The sequence below is a fragment of the Neovison vison genome, chromosome 13 (assembly GCF_020171115.1).
Source record: "Neovison vison isolate M4711 chromosome 13, ASM_NN_V1, whole genome shotgun sequence".
In the NCBI taxonomy this organism is placed as follows: Eukaryota; Metazoa; Chordata; class Mammalia; order Carnivora; family Mustelidae; genus Neogale; species Neogale vison.
Genome location: NC_058103.1, coordinates 152,299,312 through 152,317,044, shown reverse-complemented (window position 1 = coordinate 152,317,044; position 17,733 = coordinate 152,299,312). Strand labels below are relative to the sequence as shown.

The 17,733-nt window shown below is 45.5% G+C and overlaps 1 protein-coding gene across 1 annotated transcript in view; it reads right to left on the bottom strand.

The window, feature by feature from the left end:
• The window catches only part of CHRNA5 (cholinergic receptor nicotinic alpha 5 subunit), a 44,201-nt gene that overhangs the window by 1,365 nt on the left and 25,103 nt on the right, over nucleotides 1-17,733 (bottom strand). Inside the window, exons 2-5 of the mRNA XM_044230850.1 lie at nucleotides 9,856-10,007; nucleotides 5,384-5,428; nucleotides 4,026-4,135; nucleotides 1,709-2,540 (exon numbers count right to left, since the gene is read on the bottom strand). Coding sequence (XP_044086785.1) covers nucleotides 1,709-2,540; nucleotides 4,026-4,135; nucleotides 5,384-5,428; nucleotides 9,856-10,007 — 1,139 coding nt within the window. The remainder of the gene's footprint in view (nucleotides 1-1,708; nucleotides 2,541-4,025; nucleotides 4,136-5,383; nucleotides 5,429-9,855; nucleotides 10,008-17,733) is intronic.

Genomic DNA, 17,733 nt, shown 5'->3' with positions numbered 1-17,733 from the left:
GGGAGGGAGCTCAGCATCTCTCAGTGACCTCAGAGGAAGGGCAAGGGGAGACCGGCCCCTGAGCACCAGAAGTTGCCCCTTCCTTCGTGAGGCACGAGGTCCCCTACAGGAGCTCTGCCCCCAGGTGTGGGACAATGTGGATTTCAGGGGACTATAAACACTCTACTGGTTGTCTGAGTCTCCCCGAAAATAAAATCCATTTACTGACTCCAGGGGATGAGTGCTGGTCCTTTCACACAGCCCTTTGCAGACATCAATTAAATTCCGTCTCTACTCCAATCATCACTTAACATTTATATGTTTTAAGACTCCATCGATTGCTTCAGACCTCATAAACTCATCATACTAATCATGAAATAGAAACCTTACAAATCCACAAGCATTACATGTTTTTCCGAAATCTATGTCCTATGCTCCTTCCAGGGGGAGGGCTGTGATTTTACCAGATTCACTTTGATGCTTCTTCCCACACCTGCTAGACATTTTTCCATTTAAAGAAGCTTTAGAAATGAGAATTCATATAATTTTAATGGGACTGTCCCAAGTAAATTCAACTATGAAAATGCTATATTCCTAGCTTTACAAATATTATACACGAGTAAGAATGGAGCGGCGCCTGGGTGGCTCAGTGGGTTAAGCTTCTGCCTTCGGCTCAGGTCATGACCCCAGGGTCGTGGGATCGAGTCCCACATCGGGCTCCTTGCTCAGCAGGGAGCCTGCTTCTCCCTCTGCCTCTGCCTGCCACTCTCCCTGCTTGTGCTCGCTCTCTCTGACAAACAAACAAAATCTTTAAAAAAAGAGTAAGAATGGTGACATTGAAATTTGATGTTTTGAAAGTTCAATCTAATATCACATTAGTAGAATTCTTACTTTAAATATTAACCTTAAATAAGAAGCCAGTGAGAGTTATTTTCCCTAATAAAGTTTGACATGAATTTTTTTTAAAAGATTTTATTTATTTATTTGAGAGAGAGAGACAGTGAGAGAGAGCATGAGCGAGGAGAAGGTCAGAGAGCGAAGCAGACTCCCCATGGAGCTGGGAGCCCGATGTGGGACTCGATCCCGGGACTCCAGGATCACGCCCTGAGCCGAAGGCAGTCGTCCAACCAACTGCGCCACCCAGGCGTCCCGACATGAATTTTTATTTTTAAACAGGCGTCCCGACATGAATTTTTATTTTTAAACAAATCAAGCATATTATTAAGCACTATTACTATACTCCACATGAACACTTTGGCATATGTGACACCCAAGAATACCTTACTGCTTTTAATTTCACTGATATTCTCTTGTAAATGAACAACAAAAGGACATATTCTAGAAGAAACATCTTGGCTATATTTATAAAGCCTCCATTAGGCTCATTGGTTAAAAAATGAAACAAATTCTGATCAATGATCATGCCGAGTTGTGCCAACAGATCAGCACAGAATTCAGACACAAAGTTATAGAAGATAGAATTAAAATAATCATGGCAGGATTGTCACTCTTGAGAATGACGGAGTGGCCAGGGGGACAGAGAAGCAAGGGGGGCAGAGGTGGCCTGATGCTGATATATTGATGAAGCCAGTTCCAATAAAGACCTTCTAAGGACAGTGCCTCAACATTTGTGGCCCTCGACATCGGGGTCCCCTTGAGGTCCTGCCATTTACTCCACCGCACTCAGAACAGAAGCAGCCGTGTATCGCAAACACCACCCGGCACAGACCTCACGGACGTCGTTCTCCCTCATGACGTGTCTGGTGATGTAGCGGATGGAATCCAGCGCGGCCTCCAGTGGGTTCTGAGAAGACTCTGGTCTCCCAGCGCCCTCGGCCCCCTCTTTCGGAGCAAAGTACCGGTCCACATGGCTTCTCATGCAGAGCAGTTTGGGAAGCTTGTGCAGAAAGACCCTGCGGACCCAGGGCGCCATGGCGTCGTGTGTTGAGGAGGAGCGGTGGTGGATGTTGATGGCGAAGACAGTGACCATGATGGAGAGCGTCACAAAAATCATGGTGAACACCAGGTACTCTCCGATCAGAGGGATCACTTTGGAAGACGAGGGGATGATCTCCTCGATAACCAGCAGGAAGACCGTCAAAGAGACCAGTACAGACGTGCAGAGACAGATCTTCTCCCCTTCGTGGGAAGGGAGATAGAAGACGAGCACGGTTAGGAAGGAGAGGCCGATACAGGGAATGATAAGGAACAAGGTGTAGAAGAGAGGCAGGCGCTTGATTACGAAGGAGTACGTGATGTGCGGGTACCAACAGGAGCTGTCCGTCCTGTTCCCTTTGCTCCCCGTGGCACTGACAATCTCCCATTCTCCGTTGTCGAAGAAGTCTCTCTTGTCTACGTCTTGGTCCTCCAAAATGATATCAACCTGTGATCCGTCATAAGTCCAAGAACCAAACTTCATGGAACAGTTTTGGAGATCGAATGGGAAAAACGTGACATCGATGGTACAAGAACTCTTGTAGTTTGCAGGTGGCGTCCAGGTCACCGTGCCGTCATGCTTGACGACAGCTTTTGTGCTGGCCCCCTCGAAGCGCCCGTCTGCGCTGAAACACACACACGTACAGGACAGTGAAAGATGAGACAGCCCAAACCCGCACTTCACGAGCCTTCTGTGAAAGAAAGCCTGTGCCAAAACACGAGACACTTTGTAGATGAGTGGGCCAGAGACACAGGGACTCTGTCCCTCTTCCTCAAACACGGGACCCTCCGGGAGCCAAACTCCTTCCATATCCTCTCCAAGACTGGCGAGCCAGCTCAACTTCCCAGCATCCTGACTCTTGAGAGGCTGAAAGATCTCACCTGACCTGTGAACTACAACTGGGCTATTTAAACAATCAGAGAGCAGCCAGAGCCCAACTCCACGCGCCTAGACTCCCCCACAGTGCTCTTCCCTCTGTGACAAACACTGGACGCCAGCCTGTGGGCCTCTCGGGCTCGGCCACCCCAGGAACTCACATCCTGGAGAAGTCAACCGACATCAGCTTTCTTTGAAATACTAGTTTCTTGTATCTTAAAACTCAAGTGACTTTTGTTACACTCATGCCTATGCAAACGTGTTTTCAGCAGCCCGGAGTACAGGACACTCCAGGGAGCTGTGTCCTGAGAAGGTACACCTTGTTCCCTCTTCACCTGCGGAGAAGCGAGCAAGGAAAGGGTGTCTAAAGACTGGTATTTTTGCATAGCGTTTGCTCTGACTTCGGGCCAAACGCCTTCTTGCATATACCACAAAGTGTTTTAGGAGAAGCACGAATTCCCAGATTTGCCATGGGTGGTCCTAGAAAACCAAAACTCGATCCCAGAATTATCCTTTCCCCCAGTGAGAACCATCCTGAAGACACAGTGAGGTAGAACGCCCGTGGAGATGAATGGACTCAACGCCCCTCATCAAGGGATAATTCCAATGCAGTATTTAAGAAAATTAGAAGTAAAATTTATTTGAGCATGAAGTAGAACTTCAACTATTTTTTGAAAAAATACCCCCCAAATCTGGAAGGTAATCTGGCAGATACGTAGTCTATTGAATCAGAGGGTAAGTCTGACGTCAGGCTGCCTCGTGGGAAGCCCACTCGGACACAGGCAAACTGTGGGGTCATGGCCGAGGTTGTAACGCCGGTCCCCGTTCGTCCGTCAACAATGCCACCCGAATGACAGTCGGGATCGATAAAGCACAGCGGCTCAGAGCACGCAGCTGGACACGGAGTGAGTCCGCTGTACGTGTCGGCTACTGTGAATGTTGCCTCCAAGTGCAGGGATGATGGGGCGACCCCCCACTTCCTTACACCTCCCTGGACTTCCCAGAAGCTCTACAAGTCTTAAAAACCAAAGAACACGTTCACGATCAGGAAACAATATACCAAGAAAAGGAATGGACACACAGAACCTACATGCAGGTTCACAAAAAACATAGGATCAAGTCATTTGATCTTAGAGCTAAACAATGTTCCAAGAGAAGAAAAGTTACTAGTGCCTCATAAAAATACAAGTGTTTCCTTTTAAAAACACAAAGCGGTATTTAGAATATAACTTACTTATCAAACAAAACAATGTCTGGAGTCCAGAGAGAGTCTGAAGGGACGCGTATAACTTTTATTCCTCCGTACTCCTCAGGATGCCATCTTAATTTCACGTCCGTCCACTCCTTCAGAACAAAGACAATGACCTCAGTTGCCAATTCCAATGACATCGATGGTCAAGAGTAGTAAAAGCTATACTTTTTACCAAATCCAGAAGTTCTAGACACAGAAAGCATCTCTGCTCGTCACAGAGAACACTCAGCTCCACATCTTACTTGAGAGCATGGGAGCACAGCCCCTGGTCCTCATGCAACACAGGTGAGGCCCGTGCTCTGCTCGGCACCTCCTCCCCTGCCAGCGACCATGCCCAGGGCTGCAGCCATGGGCATGTAAGGACCAGATTTAGGCAGACTTTCTCTTTTCCAGCTCTATTGTCATTGGTTGGACTGGTCCCTGCAGGGGGACTGGATTTATTACACACTCCACAGATATAAAAACCTGTCCAACCTCCACAAAGTGACATTCTGGGATCATGTTAAGACTTGCACCCCCAAAAAAGGAGGCATGCCTTTTAGGAATTAGGGCCAGGGAACTGGTAGTCGGTGTTATAATTAGGGATAATAAAGAAAGACCAAAGGAAAGCACACAGCAGCAGCTGAGGACGTAAGTCTGATGGCCCAGAAGACAGAGAAGTCCTTTCTACAAAGGGCTCTGTCTATAAGAGTAACCCATCCCCCATTCCCATCTCACTCCAAGTAAATACCACCATCCCGACACCAGCCCAGGTGCCTACTAAACGCCTCCCACTGCTTCTCTGACCTCATCTATACACGCCTCCTACCCCATGGCTCACTCATCCCTACCCATACTGTCTGGCTTGCTCCTCCTGAAACACCCCAGGCACACTCCAGCCACAGGGCCTTTGCACGTGCTGGTTCCTCTCTGCCTGGGTCAGTTCTCCCCCAGATACTCATACGGCTTCTTTCTCCTCCTCCAAGTCTTGCTCAAACACTACATTCTTCTCAATGGTTTCCCTACCCATCCTATTTAAAAGTACATCACCGAAGATCCCCTGGCCCCCTGTGAAGCTTGTCAGCGTTCGAGGCACAATACAGCTTCCTTGTTTCTTTCCTCCGACCAGAAGGAAGCTTCCTGATGGCCAGGACTTCTGTCTGTGTTGTTCACTGCTGTTTCCCTAGTGCCCACAACGGTGCCTGGCAGACAGCAACCGATCCATGAGAACCCCGTCGACCCCCACCCTCCTGCATCCTGCCCTGCCCCCAGACACTCCCTGCTCGTGTTCCTCTGTGCTCGCAATCCTCTGGTCACAGTACCCAGGACCACTCAGGTGACCTTTTGCATTTCATACACACCTGTTTCAACCAGACATTTGTTGTCATTAACTGGTTTTTCTCATCCTAGAAAACAAAAATGTAAACAAGGCTGATTATTTCAAGTACAGAAACAATAATTCTAGAAATAAGAACTTTTACAGTTTTATACAAACACTCCTGTCTGTACAGTCCCTACATCCTGCTCATCGATGCCGTTCTCTGGAAGGGCAGGGTCCTTTTTCAGCCTAACTGCACGTCATTCCCCTCAGGGTGCTCTGTTCGTCAGGTACACCGCCGTGGCACACACCGGCATCTCAGACTGAACACATGGGCTCAACTACGCTGTGACCTCAAAGCTGAGACACAGTCCAAGGAACAGGCACAGCATGACTTTACGTCCTTAGCGCTAAGAAAGGAAGAAGCTGACTGCGAATTATTGATAAAGCACACGGTGACCTCGGAAGTGCCACGATGCAGGGAGAGTAGTTCTGTGTCTCCGCTGAGCACAGCTCTGAACCTCCGAGGCGCTGCCATGAAGACAAGACACTGTGCTCGCTGCCCTGCCTGCAACCTCATGAGCTCTCACCACCGGCTTTGCTAGAGAACTGAGTTCTTCAATACTTGCCACTTACACCTCCCTGATGTTGTTTCTTTGCTGAGACCAGCGTTTCACTGAATTCTCAAGGCCCAGCTAAAGTGACACTTCTTCCATTACATTTAAGGAAACATCATGGAGCCGAATGGGCCCCTACAAGACCACTGTGATCATCGGCCACAGTGTGTGGGATTTAACGCCAAGTGCAGAGACCCACATGGTAAGAGGCCATCCCTGGGCTCGGGAGAGGGGACAGGGTTTTAAATGGCTCAGGTGCCTGGAGGGCACGCATTCCAACAGCAGCTGAGCACCCGGGAGAGAGGAGGAGGTTGGAGGAGGCACCTCCCTTGGGACAAAGACAGGGGTGACGTCCCTCCCATGGGAGCAGCTACCAGGAAATACAGCAAGGCCATCCCTCCTGCACTCCTGTTCCAAAGGGCAGTTGTCCTTGATTAAAGCACTCGTGCGGGCAAGGACCTGGAGACTCCATCCTCCGTAACCATTCACTCTGCAAGTACAGAAACCAGCGCAGCGAGGCCACTTGCCTAAACACCACCGACCAGTGGGAGAACTGATGTTAGAATTCAAAGCTCCTGAGTTTAACCCTACCCTACCAGCTCCCCCGTGTGCCCCCGAGTCATACAGCATCCAGAGTAAGGGCTGGTCTCTGTGCCCAAAGTTCTAAACAGAAGCATTAACAATTGGGAAAGTTCTGGTAAACCTATTACCTATGACCCTATAAAGCAATAGGTCATCTTTGAGAATCTAATGAAAATTATAGAACTTTTCCCCAGAATATGTGAACACACATAAATTTTGCACCATGGGCTAGGACCCAATCAATACTTCATATCTTCAATACAGATAAAGGAATAATACCTAAGTTCACAACCAGCCCCAAATGCGGCTGTACAGCCCAACTTAAGGGGACCTAGTTGTCTCCCAAGCATCTGTCTTGCGTTCAGCACTATGCAGGATGTAAGAGACACAAACCCAAGCAAGGACAAGCACAGGTGTCCTTGTCACCAGGACACAAGTGCCCGTTAGCTACACATAAGTTGAACAGAAAAGTTTCAGGGGCAATAGTTTTTTGGTTGTTTTTTGTAAGATTTTCTTTATTTGACAGAGAGAGACCCAGCGAGAGAACACAAGGAGTGGGAGAGGGAGAAGCAGGCTTCCTGGCGAGCAGGGAGCCCAATGCGGGGCTCGATGCCAGGACCCTGGGATCATGACTTGAGCCGAAGGCAGACCTTAATGATTGAGCCCCCCAGGCGCCCCGCAGGGGCAATCGTGTCCTAACCTGACTGTAAAATTAGCAACTGACGAGCCAGCCAACACGGAGATTTCAGAAAGATGAGTGAGCGAGAACACATGGGGAAGAAGGCGGGAATCTGAGCGAACTTGTGGGAGGAGCCCCCAAACAGGACCACAGACTGAGGGCGGCAGAGCTCAGCGTCCATGTCCTCACCACACCTCCCCCAGCTCCTGTCCTCCTTCCGTCTTGTCATCGTCATCACTGACCTTATGTGTTCTGGGCTCTTCTCTCAGGAGACAGCCCTTCCCCAGCTTCCCTGCTTGGCTCATCCTTTCTTCCACCGCCTCCTCCAGATGCTCCTCAAGGACGGCCCCTCCAGCTTCCCCTACTCGCATGAACACGCATCAGTCCCACATTTTTGACACTCGGCCCTGGGCCAGGCCGTCCCTGCTGCCCCTGAGCCTCCTGTCTCCTCACAGAGCCGGGCTGGACTTCCCAAGGGCCTCGGGAACATTTTCTTTTGAACAAGCACAAGCACCTGGTATTGGAGTGGGACACGCCATCTCCTCTGCCTGCCGCAGAGCGACGTGTTCAACCTTTCAGACCTGTTCTCCTCGTCACCACATGGACCTCACAACCTGCCACCTCCGGCTCTGCTCAGTGCTCCAGTTCGGCGACTCCTGCCACCCGGCCTCCACGGGCCTCCCAAGCTTCTCGTCGCCTTCAGTCCTCAAGACCACATATTTAACCACCCTATGGCTCTTCCTAAAGCACAGCTTCGACCACACCTGTGGCCGTCACATCTGTCATCCGCGCAGCCCCTACTGTGCGCCAGGCACTGTGCTGGGCTCTGGGACGGACCCGAGGAATGAAGCTCATCGGGCTTTGAGGGCACCACCCAGAGTGCACGAGCGCCAGCCACCGTGATGGCCACTTGTCAAGAGCAGAGGGCAACGCCAGCAGAGGGGACTGTCTTAGGAACCCTGGAAAGATTCCACCACGGGTCAAATAAATTTGGCCTTGAAGGATGAGCGACTTGTTCCAAGAGGCAATAGAAAACTGGCAGGGGGCACAGCACTGTGGCATGTAGGCAACCCCGAGACCCATCAGGCCATCCCAGGGGGGCTCCCAGCATTAACCCTTTGATCTCAACAGCTGGACAAATAGGCTCCTGGTCGCTTCTGAGCCTGTGATCACACTGCTCCTTGTTACTTTCCTCTCTGCATGTGCAATCCCGCACTCACCACAAGGCCGGCCCCCGTGCCCCCTCCTCTATCCTGCTTTCTGTGACGATCTGATCAAAACCCGAGTTCCCAGATTTTTGTGGCCAGTAACGCTGTGTCCTATAGTGATTCCACTTACTTGCTCACAGTCCCAACGAGAGAGAAAGGTCTTTGAGAGCAAGCCCTGCTCACCCTCCTACTTCTCTGTTGTATTTATATTTAAAATCCCCAAGCAGAGGGCCAAGCACACAACACAGTCCATATTCACTGATCTTTCTGGAGGCAATTAAAGTGACATATATCAACAGACGTTTTTAAAAATATGTACTCTGTGGGGCACCTGGGTGGCTCAGTCAGGTAGATGTCTGCCTTCAGCTCAGGTCATGATCCGGGGGTCCTGGGATCGAGCCCTGCATGGGGCTCCCTGCTCAGCGGGGAGACTGCTTCTCCCTTTTTCTCCCCGGGCTTGTGTTCCCTCTCTCACTGTCTCTCTGTCAAATAAACAAACAAATCCTTAAAATAAATAAATAATAAAATTTTGAGGGGAAAAAAAACAGGAGGAAAAAAGGCCTTCCTTATGTCAAAATAGCCCAATTTTTAAACATACACACAAAATAGCCTAATTTTTAAAATAGCCCAATTTTAAAACTTGCAAGAAATACAGCAAAATGTTACCACTGGTCATCTCTGGGTCATAGAATCACAGTCAGTTTTTATTTCCTCATCTGTATTTGTTCACACTTTCCAAACTCTCAACAAAAATTATGCATTGCTTCTCTAATTAGGAAATAAAGGCACACCTATAAATGTTGGTGTACATTCTTTCTCTCATGCACACACACACACACACGGACTATTCTGGGAACACAGCAGGGAAATAATTATTGATTGACATGATCAGAACAAGAAGAAACTAATTTAAAAATTAGTGGGAATTTTGTCCTTTAAGTAGAAAGGATCTCCCGACAATAAAAACAAGTTACAATGGAACAGATACTCCCTGGGTGTCATATGGGAAAGTCTCGGATAGGTTTTAAGTGTGATACTGAAACAATGATCTGCTGAGAACCCCTCTGGTCCCCCAAATCTACAAATCTACTCTTGGACTTTCTCCTCTTTAAAATGTTGATTTTTTAAAATCATATTTTTAAACAAATGTAATGAGAATCTCCCATATAAAAGGTTTACTATCCTTGAACTTATTAAAAACAGGCCCATTAAAATGACCAATAAATGACTTCTAAACTATACTGTATTAGAGAAACAGTGCATTCTTAGGCCTCTCGCGTAGTAGTTCTTTCTCCCTGCTGTATTCCTTCAGGAGTATGACTGTCTCGTCCACCTTTGCCATCCCCGCGGCCTCACACGGTGTCTGGGCCCCCACAATGCCCTCAGGAAGCCCGTATGAAATGAAGTATGTCATGATATGCACACCTACCACATCCACTAACTGAGATATCGCAAGGCCAAACTTTATTTTTATTCTGTCATTCAGGTGCTCCACGGGACGGACCCATCTTTCGTAGTCTTGAAACAAATCCTTAAACAAATTGTCTTCATGTTTCGCAACAAAGGATGGTTCAGGTAATCCTGTATAAAAATGTTTAAAAGTTAGTGTATTCACCTGTCTCCCACCAAACACCCCTACTTCAAAGAACATTTGGCTTTTTCAAGGAACCAACCTATCATTTAGACTGTTAACAGAGCTTTTACAGGAAAATATTAATACAGATGTTTATGATCAATAAAGGACACTGTGGTTCAGATACATTTCTAGTTAAATCAGATTACTCACATGGAAATGTGCTGAGTTCCCTAGGAAACACTCACTACTTAATACAGAGTATTTTAACAAAACCTTTTAAGCTTTTAAATAAGTTACTGGAGCTAAAGGGGTTGCTTGTCATAAAATTCAAAACCTAGGAAATAGGGGCGCCTGGGTGGCTCAGTGGGTTAAGGCCTCTGCCTTCGGCTCAGGTCATGATCTCAGGGTCCTGGGATGGAGCCCTGCATCGGGCTCTCTGCTCAGCTGGGAGCCTGCTTCCCCCCCTCCTCTCTCTCTACCTGCCTCTCTGCCTACTTGTGATCTCTTTCAAATAAATAAAAATAAAAAATCTTAAAAAAAAAAAACCGAGGAAATAAATACTTTGAAGTTTATTTATATCAACTGTAAATGTAAAACAAACAAGTTTTAACTTACATTATTTTAATATAAAACATATAAACATTGAATAAATTATTCAGATTTGTCATACTTTGTTTGCTTTATGTTTATATAAAATTAGCTTACAGCCTAACACTTTAAAAAGAGAGAGAGAGGAAAGAGAGAAACAAAATTTTAAAGATTTTCAACACTGTAGCCACAGACTGGTTAGATGTACAGGTCACGGTCATGTTTCTATTTCTACTGAATTTACCTAAGCCTCTCTGAATAAATGAGAGATTTCGGTGTTATATAGGTCAGAGTCTCTGTTATGGATATGTCAGAGGTGTGAAATTCAAGCATGACATTTACTAGGACTCATGATTTTACAAAGAAAAAGCATTTACTTGAACCAAACCATCACTGGCTTATTTATCATTAAGCACGCACGCAGGGATTTGTAGTAGCTGGTGATGGTCCTTCTCCAACCTAAACGGTCTGACAGAAAATTAGAGCTTTCATGTTTAAAAGCCGTTAATTTCAGAGCTTCGTGTTAAAATAGCATTACTGAACTATTTCTCCTCTCCTAATCCTGTTTAAAATCTTAACCTCTGAAACACCAAGTTTGTTTAAAAAATAAAAATAACAAACAGAATGTATTTTAATAGCATCTAAGAACCTTTTGCCTTAGGGAAAAAGATACTAGCTTTCAAATCTTGTTTGAAAGAAAGTAGAGTATAAATAAGTTGATAAATTAATTCCAACATTCTACTTAATGATAATCCTGAAGGTACTGCCTTGTAGGAACGCCTGGGTGGCTCAGTCAGTTGAAGGTCTACCTTTGGCTCAGGTCATGATCCCAGGGTCCTGGGATTGAGCCCCAGCTTTGGGCTCCCTGCTTGGCAGGAAGTCTGCTTCCCCCTTACCCTCTGCCTGCCGCTCCCCCTGCTTGTGTTCCCTCTCTCACTGTCTCTCTCTCTGTCAAATAAATAAATAAAATCTTTTTAAAAATATATTTTAAAAAAAGATACTGCCTTGTAAATATCTTCATAGTACATCCAATATCAGAAATACCATTTCCTTGACACAATTTTATAGAAACAGGAGGTGCTAAAGTCAGTGCTATTTTTTAAAAGATTTTATTTATTTATTTATTTATTTATTTGACAGAGAGATTTATTTATTTATTTGACAGAGATCACAAGCAGGCAGAGAGGCAGGCAGAGAGAGAGAGAGGAGGAAGCAGGCTCCCTGCTAAGCAGAGAGCCCGATGCGGGGCTCGATCCCAGGACCCTGAGATCATGACCTGAGCCGAAGGCAGAGGATTTAACCCACTGAGCCACCCAGGGGCCCCTGTCAGCGCTATTTTAGCATAAAACCTTGATCATGTATTCAAATTCTACTTAGAGAATTTTTAGCTGGTTCTAAATGTGTCAAGTTTTTGCTGCTCATAAACCTCAGAATGTTTAGAGGGGAAGACCCAGTGCATTCCCCTCACTTCACAGTGAGGCTGTGGGACTGGCAAGGCCGCTGCTGCCGAGCTGGTTCGGGGAAGAGCCCTGAGGGGCACCAGGGCCCCTCCACCTCTTGCTCTTTCCACCCTAACACTGGCACCTGTGCCAGCTTCAGGGAAGGGCTCATTCGGTGCCGCACGCCCTGCGCCCTCCAGCCCTGCTGGCGTGTGCTCGTTCCTTCAACAAACGGTTCTGGCCGCATGCCCAGAACCGGGAGCACAGGGATAAACAGGGACGGTCCGCCAGGAAGACTGACCACGGTGTACGCGGTACTACGAAAATCTCTGGAAGCTGATCAAACCAGAATATTCTTTTTTAACGTTGCCCTGAATAGTTAACATTTGCTCATGTATTTCTACTCAAAATAAATAATTTAAATCAGCTGCTTTCAACCTCAGTTCCTTGGAATCCCAGAGCATTTATTTCTCATACTTTTTTTCATGCCATTTTTGACTGAGATTGTGTGCTATTTAACATGCGCTATTCTGTGTTGCTTTCCAGTTTTGTCACGTAAGTCTGGGGTCTCCAAAGAAACCTAAACCTCCAGAAGATAGAAATCATTTCTACGCTCTGGCAACTTCTACAGCCCTAACTAGGTATAATGCTGATCGTGATAGTTACTTAATATGTTTTAGTTTTCTTCCCTTCCTGACTTAAAAAAAGAGGGAACTGGGAGAAAACATTTGCAGACCATTTATCTGACAAGGGGTGTATTTCTAGAATACACCAATTACCTTTTCAAGTCGATCATAAAAAGACCCAATAACCCAATTTTAAAAATGGGTAAGGGATCTGAACATTTCTCTGAAGAAGAGCCAACGAGTGTCTGAAAACATATTCAACACCTTTGTCCATCAGAAAAACGCCAACCAAAACTACAATGAAGGCACCTGGCTGGCTGTCGGTGGGACGTGTGACCCTTGATCTTGGGGTCATGAATTCAAGCCCCAAGTTGACTGTAGAGACTACTTAAAAATAAATAAAATATTTTTTTTAAAAAACCTACAATGAGTTACCATTCCACACCCAGGGACATGCCTATAATCAAAATCAAAGATTAACTAGTGTTGGTAAGGATGTGGAGAAACTGGGACCCTCGTACACTCCTGGCGGGAATGGAAGGTGATGTGGCTGCCTTGGAAAACATCTGTCCGTTCCTCAGAGAGTTAACTACAGGGCTGTGATAGTCCTGGCAATTCCATTCTCGGTACACACCCAAGAGAAATGCAAACAGCCGTCCACACAAAACTTGCACACAAATGTTCACAGCAGCCAAAAGGTAGAAACCGCCCAGATGCCCATCACAGGATAAATGGAGAGATGAAATGTGGAATACCCAAAGGAATATTAATTCGCCACTAAAATGAATGAATGAATGAATGAATGAACGGTGCAGGCTGGAACGTGGGTGAACCTTTTCAATAACACGCTGTGTAAAGAAGCCAGTCCCAAAGACTGTGAATTATATGATTCCACTTCCGTGAACTCTCCAGAACAGGCAAATCTAGAGATAGAGTGAGGCAGATTGGTGATTGCCTAGGGAGAGAGCGGTATGGGGGAGGAGGGAGATAATGTTCAAATACCGTGTTCAGTGACAGCAGCACTAGCCTGAATATACTACAATTCTCGGGATCGTGCACTTTAAATAGGTGAGTCGTATGGTGTGTGAATGGCGTCTTGATAACGCTGTCACTAAAAGGAGAATGTCTTTATGATGGAGCTCACGCAAGGAGCTACGTGGGCAACACAGCTCTGATCACCGCTGAGAAAACGTGACAAACGGTGTGGATAAAACTGTAGAAAAATGTTATCTGAATAGTCACCCCACAAGTGTTCCCTTGCAAATAACAAAGATAAAACGAAGTAGGCAATGCTGGCACATTTATGTTCCTTGTTTCTTTGTAATGTTTTATATGTTTCCTAGTAACGGTCTTTTTTTTTAATTAAGACTTCATTCCTCACAACAAATACTAGTGAATTCTACCAATCATTCGAAGAATTATTACCAATCCTTCTCCAACTTTCAAGTTCTTCCAAAAATAGAAGAGGAAGAAACACTTCCGAACTCATTCTATGAGACCAACATTAGCCTGAAACCAAAACCAGACAAGGATGCCGCAGGAAAGAGAATCACAGGCCAACATCCCTGACAAACACAGAGGAGATAATCCTCAGCTACACAGCAGCAAACCAAATCACCAGCACACTAAAGGATCATTCAACATGATCAAGTGAGATTTACTCCAGGGATGCGAGGACAATCTAACACCCACCCAGCAGTCAGTGGGATACACCACATTAACAACGTGAAGGGTAAAAATCACATGATCATCTCCATGAATGCAGGAAAGCACTTGATGGACTTCAATATCCATTGATGACAAAGACTTCCAACAAAGTGGACACCGAGGAAATCCACCTCCACATCATGAAGGCCATGTATGACAAGCCCACAGCTAATGCCATACACAACAGTGAAAAGCTTTCCAGGACCAGGAATATGATGCAGATGCCCACTGTCACCACTTTAATTCAGCATAGTACTGGAAGTCCACGCCAGAGCAATGAAGCAAGAATAGGAAATAAAACATGTCTTGGGACACCTGAGTGAGTGGCTCAGTCAGGTAAGTATGTGACTCTTGATTTTGGCTCAAGTCATAATCTCAGGGTCCTGGGATCGAGCCCCCATGTAGAGCTCTGTGCTCAGTGGGGAGTCTGCTGGAGATTCTCTTTCCACCCCTCTCCCTGTCTCATGCTCACTCTCTATGTAATAAACACATCTTTAAAAAAAAAAAAAAGAAGAAGAAGAAAGAAAAAGTATCTAAATCAGAAAGGAAGACATAAAACTATCACTACTTACAGATGACCTGATGTTATATATAGGAAACCCTAAACACTCCATCAAAAAATGGTTAGAATAAACAAATTCAAAAAGTTGCAGAATACAAAGTCAATATACAAAAATCTGTTACATTTTGGTACACTAATAATGAACCATCAAAAAGAGAAAATAAGTAAATAATCTCATTTACAATTCCATTAACTTATAAGGTTATAAATTTAACCAAGGAAGTTAAAGACCTGCACACTGAAAACTGTCAGATATTATTGGGAGAAGTTGAAGATGAGGGATGCCTGGGTGGCTCAGTTGGTTGGACGACTGCCTTCAGCTCGGGTCATGATCCCAAAGTTCCAGAATCGAGTCCCGCATCGGGCTCCTAGCTCCACGGGGAGTCTGCTTCTCTCTCTGACCTTCTCCTCGCTCATGCTCTCTCTCATTGTCTCTCTCTCAAGTAAATAAATAAAATCTTTAAAAAAAAAAAAAGAAGTTGAGGATGATACAAATAAATGGGAAGATATTCCATGCCCATGGCTTATAAGAATCAGTATTGTTGAAATATCCAAATTACCCAAAGCGACCTACAGATTCAGTACAATCCCTATCAAAATTCCAAAGGCATTTTTCACAGAATTAGAATAAACAATCCTAAAACATGTGTGAAACCACAAAACATTCTGAATAGTCAAAGTAACCTTGAGAAAGAGCAAAAAAGTTGGAAATATTACACTACTTCATTTCAAATTGCATTACAAAACTATAGTAAAATATAATCAAAACAGAGTGGTATTGGTGTAAAAACAGAGATCAGTGGAACAGAAATACAGCACAGAAATAAATACATGCATATATGATCAATTAATTTATGACAAAGGAGCCAAGAATACACAATGGGGAAAGGACAGTCAGTCATAAATCACATGGAGAACTGGACAGCCACATGCAGAAGGAGGATGCTGGACCACTATCTTACACCACACGCAAACCTAACTCAGAACTGACTGAAGATATGAACAGAAGACCTGAAGCCATAACCTAAAAGAAGACACAGTAAACTCCTTGCCACTGATCTCAGTAATGATCTTGTGCATTCAACACCAAAACCAAAGGCAACAAAAGCAAAAATAAACAAATGGGACTATATCAAAGTAAAAAGCTCCTGCACAGCAACGGAAACCATCAACAAAATGAAAAGACAGGGGTGCCTGGTGGCTTAGCCGGTTAAGCATCTGACTCTTGGTTTTGGCTCAGATCATGATCTTGGAGTCGTGAGATCGAGCCCCAAAGTGGGGACCACACTCAGTGCAGAGCCTGCATGGGATTCTCTCTCTTCCTCTGCCCCTCCCCACTAAAATAAATAAATATATCTTTTTAAAAGAATAAAAAAATAACTACTGAATGGGAGAAAATATCTGCAAATCATATATCTGATAAGGGGTTAATATCCAAAATAGATAAGGAAGTCCTACAACTCACTAGCAAAACAATCCAGTTTTAAATGGACAGAGAATAGGAACAGACTTTTTCCCAAAGAAGACATACAGATGGCCAACAGGTACATGAAAAGATGCTCACCATCACTGATTATCAGGGAACTGCAAGTTGAAACCACACTGAGGCATTACCTCACACCCATCAGAATGGCTCTTATAAAAAGAAGTCAAGAAAAAACGAGTGTTGGCAAGGATGTGGAGGTAGGGGAACCTTGTGCACCATTGCAGCACTGTGGAAAAATTAGTGCAGCCACTGTGGGAAACAGCATGGGGGACCCTCAAGAAATGAAAAGTAGAAATACCCTAGAACTCCACTTCGGGCATTTATCTGAAGAAAATGAAAAACACTAACTCAACACTAACACAACTCAACTCAAAAGAAGGAAATCTTGCTGTTTGTGACCTGGAGGACCTGGAGGGAATTACAGCAAGTCAACGACAGACCATGAGTGATCTCACTTACATATGGAATATTTATTTTCAAAAGCTCGCAAACACAGGGAACAGGTAGCTGGTTGGCAGAGGCAAGAGGGGAACAGGTGGGCAAAGTGGGTAAAGAGGATCAAAAGGCCCAAAACTTCGGTTGTAAAATAGACATCATGGTGATGTAATACACGGTGAGTACAGGGTAATAGTGTGCTGATTATTTGAAAGTTGCTAAGAAAGTAGATCTTAAAATTTCTCATCAGAAGAAAAAGAATTTAAAGAAGAAGAAAACTATAAGTATATGTGGTAAAGATACTAACTAGACCTACTGTGATGATCACAAAAATAATGTAAAAACCACTTTGAAGAGACTATTTTGGAGAGCAATACAAGGTTCACAGCAAACTTGAGGGGAAGGTATAGAGATTTTCTATAGACTCCCTGTTCCCCATCAATAGCCCCGATGACAGTGGTACACTTGTGTCCACGGATGAACCCAGAGTCCATAATTTACACGATGTTTCACCCCCAGCGTAATGTATTCTCTGTATGGGCAAATGTGCAAGGACGTGTACCCACCAGCACGGGACCGTCCTCGGGGGTCTCGCTGCCCTCAGCATGCTGGCGCTGTGGCCCTTCGTGGCTCCCCGCCCACCACAGCCCCGGCAACCGCTCATCTGTCTACGGTCGCCACAGATGCGTCTTAAATAGTCTGTTTTTGAGAACTATCTTGATAAACAGAAAATGACATGGGCTACAGTGTAAATGTCGGTGCCCCCTAAAATCCATGCTGAGCTCCTAAGCTCCCTGGGTGATGGGATCCGTAGGAGGCCTCAGTCCTGAGCGCATGAGAGCGGGGCGTACACGCACGGAGCTAGCGCCTTATGAAGAAGCCTGCGGA